The sequence below is a fragment of the Macrobrachium nipponense genome, chromosome 26 (assembly GCF_015104395.2).
Source record: "Macrobrachium nipponense isolate FS-2020 chromosome 26, ASM1510439v2, whole genome shotgun sequence".
Lineage (NCBI taxonomy): Eukaryota > Metazoa > Arthropoda > Malacostraca > Decapoda > Palaemonidae > Macrobrachium > Macrobrachium nipponense.
In genome coordinates, this window is record NC_087215.1 from 41016452 (window position 1) to 41027173 (window position 10722).

Consider the following 10722-nt stretch of genomic DNA (forward strand, 5'->3'; position numbering starts at 1 on the left):
CACAGCACATGTCGTCTGACTTCATGAATTATTATATTTTATTTCCTGCTCTATTTGAGTTTGTACAATTACAGTCCCATATCGGGTTGTGAGCATTAAAATCTCTTGCTATTAATGTGGGTTCCTTGGCACTGTCAAGCAGGTCCTTAAGTTTATATGAGTCGCAATTTTCATGAGGTTGGTTGTAAAATCATGAATTACATAATTATCGTTTTTTATTCGTATTTTAATACTTTATATATGCTAGTCAGTAAAGTTTACAGGTACTTTGTCATAACATACTATATGTACATATATGGCTGTACCTAAATTTCCTTCTTCTTCTCTAGATGTAGATGCTAAGGCATATTTACCTACTGTTGGTAGTGTTTGGTTAACATGTTGTAAACATAATATCATTGGTTCATATTCTTTTACTATTTTTTTTTATTTCTCCCAGGTGAAATCTAGTCTGCAGACCATTTATGTTCCATTGTATAATATACCTATTGAAAATAATTTTGTAATAGGGGTCGAGTTTTGCTTTCTTTTTTTATCAACTAGGATTTTTCTAGTAGCTTACTCACGTACTCATTTGTTTTCTTTATAATATACTAAGTGTTCGATGCATATGCGTCCTTTTTAATGAGTACTCAAATTAGTGGTTCTTTTTTCTATATTTCTTAAATAATCTTCTTATAATGTTTGTCAATCCATCCTTTGTTATGTTTTTGTTATTATCGCAGAATTCAATGAAACAATCATTACATCCACATCTGTTATGTATATTTATTGTTTCTCTTGTTCTTGATGTACTGCCAATTAATGGTTATGGAGTAATCTCTTCTCCCTTGACACAATCATTATTGTCTATTGCATGATTCTCTTCCATTTCTTCAGTGTTTTGGATATCCATAGATCTTATCATTATTTTAGGAGATAAACGTATCATCTTTGATTGTTTTTGTTTTTGTTCTCTCTTCATAACATCTGTCTTTGGTTCTAACTAAAGTTTCTCGAATAAAAGGTCTTTTTTTACCTTCAATTTCCAGTCTATCATCAATTTCCTTTGTCATTTCTGTAGTAGCATCCTCCTGTACTCCTACTTGCATTAATATTTCTAAAGAATTTGATAGTATTATCAAATTTAGCTTTTTTTGGGAAACATTAATTTCTTCTTAGGACTTATTTTTCTGTGCTTCGTTACTATCTGTATGTGTTTTTCTTTCAGCATTTGTTCTTGTTATTGAATAATATGTATGTTTCCTCTCACCTTCAACTCCAATTTAGCCTCTTTTACAGACATCCCAGTTTTTTCTTGTAGCATTTTAACTGTATTGTATATATAGTGCATACATTCTTTGGATCTTGCATGATGGTCTTGCCCACACTTTCTACACTTTGGTTACGTCCATTGTGTGGCAGGTCCTTCAGACCCACAATATGCACACACAGGATCATTTTGACAATGTCTCTTTGCATTCCAATGTTTACTACAATTGTGACACTGTAGTGGCTTTGGGACAAATGGTCTTATTTTTCTGTTTTGGTCTAATTTTTTTTTTTTTACTTTTGTGGTAGATCTCGAACTTCAAATTTCATTTTTGCAATTTTTACCATTTACTTACTTCTTTGCTTAATCGGTATATTGTATACTTCACAATCTTGAACTCAGGGTTATCCTTTCTAAAGAGAGTCCAAGCGAATACTCTTTTCGATTGGTTCGTCACTTCTTAGGGAAGCTTCAATAGTCCCCTGAATGATATTCATAGTGTCATGTTTTTTTTAATGTTTATATTATCTATTTTTGTTATAGACAAATAGTTATCAGATTGACTCTTTGCTGTGGCTTCTATATGACACGTCGTTTCTCTTATCTGTCTAAACGACATTTCTGCCGTTGAGTGTCTGTTGAATCGGCAATTTTCTCATTTTGGGGCTGAAATTTTCCGTTTTGTTTCTAAAGTTAGAAACATTGACTAACTTCCACTCCCAAAGAGGGAGTCGAAGTGAAGTCATGTCGGTATGTACTGTTTTTGAGTGTTTCATACAGTACTGATTAATTGGGTTCTCCAGAGAATTGTCCACTTCCTTGCTAGAAGATTTGCTCTGTACTGGAGCAGCGGTTGTCAACTTTGCCTAGTTGTTACCATCAAAGGGCCCAGGGATATTTTAATCTTCTAAGTTACGACTCATAAACATTGTAAATAAAAATTAAGAAATTAAACCTGAAAACCTTAAAAAGATATCATCAGCCTTTCATGGAGTTTATTCTTCCAAGCGTCCCTTCCCTACCCCATAGGGGATGGCATGATTAGAGTGGCAACATATAAGAGTGGCCCAAGTGTAAGCCAAACCCACTTGCTAGCACTGAAAATATTACCAGAACACAATCATCCCCACCATAATCACATTGTGGTCAAACCGGATAAAATGCCGGGAGTCCTACTATCCCCAATACCAGACGCCCCTGGAATCCGTGGTCCAGCTCTGCAGAATAGTTCCGCCTAATAACCTCAGGTTCGAACATTATAGGGCAGTTGGTGGTCCTACCACAGTTCCCACAATTTAGCTTCGGATATAAACACCGTCCCACCAATGATATCTACGTATTTCTATTTATCAGGTCCATTAAACTTTAATTAATCCAAATAAATATTTAATGATCTGTGATACTCTAGAGTTCGAACCCAGGAACAAATTCATGAGGTTCAAGAACCTCCTCACCACGTCAAGGTGGTCTCAAGTCGAGAGGGTGGGGACAGATTCCCCTTTGGCAGAGTATTTCCTCTGTGCACTGATCCTTTTAATTGAGTGATGCTGTATAATTCCTTTGCTGTTAAATTATTCCGTAAATTTTCAATCACTTTGGCGACGTTAAAGTTCCCTTTCTCCTCTTTTTTTTCTTGCTTATGATTCTGCAGCCCCATTAGCAAGGATATCTGGAATTCCCCTAATCTAACATTCACCGGCTGCAAACATAATAATGTATATATATATTATATATATATATATATATATAATATATATATATCTATATATATATATATATATATATATTATATATATATATATATATATATGTGTGTGTGTGTGTGTGTGTGTGTGTGTGTGTGTGTACATATATATACGCATAATTATATATATAAACGAATCACAAAAATATGGAACGTGAGGAATACATAAATAGACATATTCCACGAAGGAAAGAGAAAAATGCAGGGCTGGTAAGCCTTTAGGCTTCCTGTCCTTAATCCCTACATTTCACAAGTCCTTGAATTCACTCGAGCAGAAATCTGTTTCAACAAGTAGCCAGCATCAAATGGTACCTACGGACAAGTCCACTTATTATTACGAAAATGTTTTAAGGAAACTGAAAAATGCGCTATTGAAAAAATGACCAGGAAAATTGCACCGCAGTAGAGCTTTCTTCCATCACGACAACAAACCAGCACATTCTCCGAGAGTAGCAAGAGCTGTTCTACGAGATTTTTCGTTGGGAAACATTATCTCATCCACCTCACAGTCCTGATCTTACCTCTTCACACTTCGTTTTGTTTTAAAAACTTTTAAGAACATTTGAAAGGAAAAATATTTGGATGCACTGATGAGGCGAAAACTGCTGTTTCTCTACGGTGCAGAACAAAAGACATATAGAGTTCTTCAGAGGAGGGTTAATGGGGTGGATACAACGTCTTCAGAAGTGTATTGACTTAGATGGAGGATTTGTTGAGAAATAGTTCGTATAGTATCCTCTAGTTTTAATGGAATTTTCCAGTGCAACTGGGAGAATGGAAGAGATCTAAATTTTTATCGTATTATTTGTAGAATATTTCGAAGAACAAGATCCTCTGTTTATTCATGTAAATACAAAAATGTAAATAATGTTCAACCAACAGGAAAATACTCGGCTACAAATAAGAATCCAGGTTGGATTTAGACAGCCTTATGGAAGAAAGTCAGAGAATGTTTCTATTCTTTCTACTTTTTTAAAATCGATGTAACTATTAAAAAAAATGTAAGATGTAAGAACGAGTCTTGTATGAGACAGCTTAGTGTTTACTGTTGGTATTACAAGCACAAGTTTCTGTTCGAAAATAAAACACCAAAAAAAGTATCAGAACCATTATCTTATTAACAACGATTCTGAAATGTTTATGCAAATTATCAGGAATCAAAATTTCTCTAAAACCAAATAACTGCCTCAGTGTATGTTGAAATTTTAAGTATAAGTAATTTGTTTATAAATATTTTTATGGATTTATAACGACGCAAATTTTAAATTGAGCTTATTCAAGCTAAGTGAGGTTATTGAATTTATTTATGAAACAATTCTTGTTGCTTGTCATTTCTATCATAATTATCTTGTATGTAATATTTTTTTTATTTGCAAAGGCTTGTATTCCATACACGGTCGAACCAAAAGTAAACTTTAACTTTACAAGTTAAAGAAAGAGGCTCTGAATGATAATACTTCTGAATGCAAAAAATAATCATTTATTAAATCAAATTGAAACACATCAGAGATATTAATTTTCAGAAAAACAAATTTTGAATCAAAGTCTTCATATCACAAACTTTAAGAACTCTCTGCTGCCTTTTCATTGGTGGTGGTAGCAGAAGCAGTTTCACTGACGGTATCATTTCTCTCAGTATTACATGCAAGGCATGGAAGCTTCTTCTCAAGAGCTGCACGGTATTTGGGATGACTGATGGCATACACAATAGGATTGTAGACAGCGTTAGCCTTAGCGAATACAGAACCCCAGATGGTGTATACAGGAGAGACCAAATCTTTCTTGAGCATTCCACTCCAGTTGATGATGAAATAGGGTGTCCATGCAACGAACCACAGGGACACGGTCATGAGAGCAACCTTGGCCAGACGGCACTCAGCAGAGGCCTTCTGGTTCTCTTCACTCCTGAGAGACTTGACACCCATCTTCTTGGCCTGTTCTCGCATCTGTTTCTCATGGTTGGCGACAGCCTTGATGATAAAGGTGTACAGGTAGATGTTGAGGAAAAGAGGCAACAGATATACCCAGACAGAGTAGATGTACAGGTAAGCATGAGAGAAGACATCATCAGTAAGATAGTCAGTACCACAAGCAGTCAGGTTGCCCTCTGGTACATAGCGGTTCCACCCAAAGAATGGAGGAAGACACCAGGCAATGGAAGCTACCCAAGTGCCACCAATTCTCATAAGGGATCCACTGTTGGTCAGAGGGGTTCCAGACACACCCTTAACAATAACATTGTATCGATCGAGAGTGATCCAAACCATGGACCAGATTGAGACACAGCCGTACAGAGATCCCAGGAACCCATAGACTTCACAGAAGAATGCACCAAGAGTCCATGATTGCCAATAGCAGGTAATCATCATGGGTGGGAACATACAGAACATCATCAGGAAATCAGAGACAGCTAAGTTGACAACAAGCAAGTTAGCTGGAGTACGAAGTGACTTGGTATTCATGAATACCCAGATGACAACAAAGTTACCAGCAATGGAAAGACATCCCATGACTCCAACCCACATCCCTACCAAACCATACCACAGTGGATTCAGAGGAGGATACTGGTACCAGTGAGGATCCACCATGTGGAGGATCTCCTTTGGTGCCATATCCACAACCGTGAAGTTCCCATAGGGGTTGGTTGAAGATAGGGAAAATTCTACTGGTTGGTGGTTATTCCAAGACATCTGAAAAATAAAAAAGAAACTGTTAGAAATTCACTTGAAAAATTTTTCGTATTCTGAAGATTAATACTTCTATAAATATCTGCTTCATGTATGTTTCAAATAGCAAAAAAGTTTAGTTTGGTTCTGCATATTTTTCAATAAACGGTACACACTATCATTTGAAAATATAATCTCAAGAATATCACACTGACCATTTGCCAATATTGGAACACTTGATTCACCACTATCATATAATATAGTAACGTATTACTTTACCCGAAATTATTACTACATATCATCAAACATGTAAGCTTTTAGATGGGTATACCAGAACTGACTTTAACGTTCTTAACTAATACTACTAAAGAAGTGTAGGTACCTTCCCACTGAGTAGAAACAATTACTAAGAAGTAACAATGATTGCTTTATCTTCATACTAGGGAAGAAAACAATTACTGGGATACTAAATTAAAGTATTTTCAAATCCACTATATACACGTAAAGTAGATTACCATATCAAAAGTTACGGCAATAGGCCTATGCTTAGAAGTAAAATGGTTAGCATAAATAACAGCAAAATATATAGTTATTAGTGGAAAGACAATTTTTCAGTTTTGCTGGTGTAATAAAAATTTAAAACTCAAAAGCGGTATTTTTTTGAATTAATGACAAATTTGGATTTCATTAATGACTTATATAAAGGTTTTAAATACTGCACATTAATAGCAAAAGTACTTTACTACACTGCAAGACAAATAGCAAACTGCTTGTAGAATTTTTGTATGAACTTACTTTTTTAGTAACTGAAGCAGCAGCTTACAACCGCCAACACTAAAAGATTCTCGATGAGCTACTTCAGCTGAGGCGGACTGACCAGCTGCTCCAGTGGCGAGTTCCCAGTGGATTCAACTGTGACTGAAAACGAAAGGTTGCTCCCCCTTTTATGTAGTGGCTGCAAATTGCGGAAAGACATGAAGTGCTTCTGCATGATGTAAGGAATCCTTTCTTGTGCCAACTCGGCAAAGGTTCGGTCTTCCTCGCAAGCATATGAACAAAACTCTTAACATTAACTTCTTTTACTTGGAAAGACTATGTTGAAGACTTTGAATAATATCTAAATCATACTGTTGATAAAACCTTCTATCAAATCACCTGGACATAAACCACACACAAGGATCTTCAACAAGGCCCAGCGTTTATATTTGCCGATTTCGTTTCGTCGTATTTGTTTCTCCAAAACAATGTGAAAGGTTTCCCTTTGAACTCTCCTCTAACACGTTCCTTTATGTCATCATGTTGTGTTCTCTACTAAACTGTAATAGCACTTCTTTATAATAAATAAGACAATAAGTCATTCATTTTGACAATATTATCCCGCAATCCAACATTGTGTCAATAAAATAGCGACCCATGTAGAATTCAACTTGGTAAAAGTTAGTAGGCAAACTACGATTCATAGAGCAACCAGGAGGACCTTTATTGTGGTGAAATTCTAACAATAGTAAGAAACGTTTCCATTGTTCATATGCTTAGGAATTTCGTATTTAAGGCAGAAAAACGACAAGAAATGAGAAACCCGAGTCCAATTTCCGCATAGACAAAATGACTTGTTAATGACGCCTGAGACTGATACACAGTTCACTGACAATGGAAAGAACAAGTCCATTGTCACTATTATTTGCTTTGTTATTTTTCGGCGAGAGAAAACTCTAATAAAACAAGTCTAAAAGGCCAATAACATTCGAAGTAAGCTCTGCACAGAAACAAAGACGCATACGTGAAAAAAGGAAAAATAAACTATGTTGAGAACTCAATCAATATCTACACACAAAAAACAATTCATAAAAACTGTGGCGATGGGACACTGTACTTTGAAGTAATACTGCAGCCTTTTTCGAGCTAATGAGCACTGTCAGCATTAATACTGCCAGTGACACCAAAATTGGACAGTGTTATATAGCGTGCCACATAAACAAAAATTGCGAACACGAGCTCTTGGGGTAAAGCACTGTGCTTGTACGCAGAACGTTCTTTTACCATCTTTTCAATCTGTGAAATTTTCGAAGGCATAAATTGCGTCATATATTTTTATTGCTTTTTTCTATTGATATTTCAACAGCACTACTTCTAAGGCGGTCACAGTGCAAGATATTACAATTAAGAATAGAATATAGAATTTAGGCCAAAAGACCAAGACCAAGCACTGGGGCCTATGTGGTCATTCATCGTTGATACGATTTAGAATGACAGGACAGGTGTGACCAAATACCTTGAGACACTGCGCCAAAATCGTGGATACGAAGACCTTAAGTTCGATTTTGAATTAATACAGCACTTCATACCTCTTCCTACCTCTCGAATCATGTTACCATTCTTGATTACAAAAAGGGAGGGAGTCTTGCTACAATATAAATCAGATCAGAATCTAAGAGCGTCTTTCAGCTTCGAAACGGAAAAAAACATGAACACACACCCAAGAACTAAATATGCCCTTAGGTAGGAACACGTGAAATGGTTTATATAAAAATCGGATTTAATTACGATCGCAAACCATTTTTAGAAAAGAATAAGTTACACTTGCCCTCCCTCTCTAGATCCAATGACAGAATTATGTCATTCTAACTGAATATTTGTTCACTAAATATTCCTTTCCTAAAACTGACTTATAAAATCAATAGCTCTTTCGAGGATAATAAATTTTATTTCAGCTCCAGGCCATCCATATACATGAGATACACAAAGTATAGACAATAACATACACCATCTAGATCAGCCATCTTCAACTGGGGTTCGGCGGAACCCTAGGGTTCTGTGAACGATCGCCAGGGGTTCCGTGAGAATTCATGTTTTATTTAATTATTTGTTATAAGTATAAATTTCTCTTTGTTAAACTTGCCGTGGGAAATAGTAGGCCTATAATTCATTTTATCGTAACATATCGTGCGAGATTTTTTTCCTCAGTTTTACTAAAGGTAATTATTACAAATGCTTACTTATATATATATATATATATATATATATATATATATATATATATATATATATATATATATATATATATATATATATATATGTTAATGTCGTTTACTTGACTGTTCGCTTGTGCACTAAAGCAAAAAGATCGTCAAAGAGAATGAAAAATTTCAATTCATCCTAAATAATAATAATAATAATAATAATAATAATAATAATAATAATAATAATAATAATAATAATAATAATAATAATAATAATAATCTCACAACAGCATGAGCTACTCCAACGGTGAAGAAATCCAACAGAGGTTTAGATGAAATTTTTATAGGTGCATATTTGATTTTTTAAATACATATCTCTACAATATGCATTTCGTCTACACCTCTGTGGATATCTGCACCACGAATAATAATAATAATAATAATAATAATAATAATAATAATAATAATAATAATAATAATAATAATAATAATAATAATATGCAATGAGATAGATGCGATGTTTATTATGGTGTACTCTTCAATCCAAATGGGCTCCCTGCATCGCGCTTGAAAGAACAACAGTAATAATCTTAAAGTAAAGTTAACAATTATATTATGAGAAAGGAAAAAAAGTGTTGTGAGATTTCTAAAGATTTCCTTTTATGTAGGGATAGTATCGACTTTCTTGTACTGCATCGTCATCAGTAATTCTAAACACGATACCGTTTGATTTGTTACATGATGGCCATAATGATAAAGGTTTGAAATCGGATTTGGGTTTGCGTTACCCGGAAAACAAATTTGTATTTTTGAAGCTCTCCGTTTCCCTTTAGATGCAATCCGTCAACAAGTGTGAATCTACATTAAATGTTCTTTCTTCTTCTCTTTCTCATTCTTTGCCATATATGTGATTATTCGATATAACGCCAAAGGAGTAAGGAACGCGTATAATATGAGTAATATTTCATATTTACGTTTCTAAATCTAGGAGTTAGATTTTAGCCACCAATAATAATAAAAGTAGATTTCAGGAATTATTAAAAATAGAAGAAGGAAAATTATGTTTAAAAGACATTTTTCACAACACCCCGACATAGTGTAGCAGAATTCTGCAAAGGTTGTGGGTTTGACGATAAAAGCATAAAATTTGGCTCACTTTTATTACAAACCACTAGGAATATTTTTGGATATACGGACACTGCATATTCCTTCTGCGGCCAAACCAGCGACTATTTTACAAAATGACTGACATCAGGTATTACTAAAGACATGATACTGTATGTTTTACTCTCAAGCACACCGCCTGCCACAGTGGCATAGTGCCTTGCACTGCAGGACAGCCTTCCTACACTTGAATTGTCCTCTACATCCCTTCTTTCAATCGCCTGTGAGGGGTTGCCGGCATGCTTGCGTTGCCTCAGGGAGGGTGTCCAGCAGACGTCCCAGCCAGTGACACTCTTCATCCATCCCCATTCACTAGGGATGGGAGTTCTGCATCAGCAACCATCATCTGGCCCCAACAGTAGCCAGCCTGTATAATCGCACCAGTTACAAGCATGTCATCAATGAACGGAAGCACCTCTTCACACAGAAGGGTTGAGCAATAGATGCTCTCCCGCCAATTCGAGAAGCTCGCAGACAGGAGACAGGTGTAGTGCCCAAGGCACCGAAGGTAGCTGTATGTTCAGAGGAACATAAGAAGTTGCAATGTTTTAGTAGTAATTATTCAAATTCAAATTCAAATTCAAAAGCTTTATTTCGGACATAAATGGCCATAGACAAATACATACATATACACCCCCAGAAACATAGTATATGAAAAGCCACCAGACTCTAAGGATAAAATCTAAGTATGAGAAATGATTATGAGAGAGAGGTGAAAAATTATGATTTGAATGAGTTGCGGATAATGAAACTAAATTGTTTTTCCTCCTATAAGGGCATATACATATGTAGCATATCAGAACAAAACAAAGAAATACTATATTCTTGCGTAAGGAGCGCACCAAATGCACTAAGCATAGATGAGGCTTTTCCAGTGTTTGAAAATAATTGAATTATGCAAGTAAACTGGCTGGGCCACCCTCTTCATAATACAGT

The 10722-nt window shown here is 35.4% G+C and overlaps 1 protein-coding gene across 1 annotated transcript; it reads right to left on the reverse strand.

Annotated features, from left to right (window-relative positions):
• Window positions 1–4453: 4453 nt before the first annotated feature.
• On the reverse strand, window positions 4454–6618 carry LOC135200222 (rhodopsin-like). Its single transcript, XM_064228657.1, has 2 exons — window positions 6458–6618; window positions 4454–5686 (listed from the first exon to the last, which is right to left on the reverse strand). Exon 2 carries the CDS (start codon window positions 5684–5686, stop codon window positions 4559–4561), a length of 1128 nt encoding a protein of 375 aa, XP_064084727.1. The 5' UTR covers window positions 6458–6618; the 3' UTR covers window positions 4454–4558.
• Window positions 6619–10722: the final 4104 nt, after the last annotated feature.

Coding starts and splice junctions, on each gene's coding strand:
- LOC135200222 (XM_064228657.1), bottom strand. CDS start 5,686: ATGTCTTGGAATAACCACCAACCAGTAGAATTTTCCCTATCTTCAACC.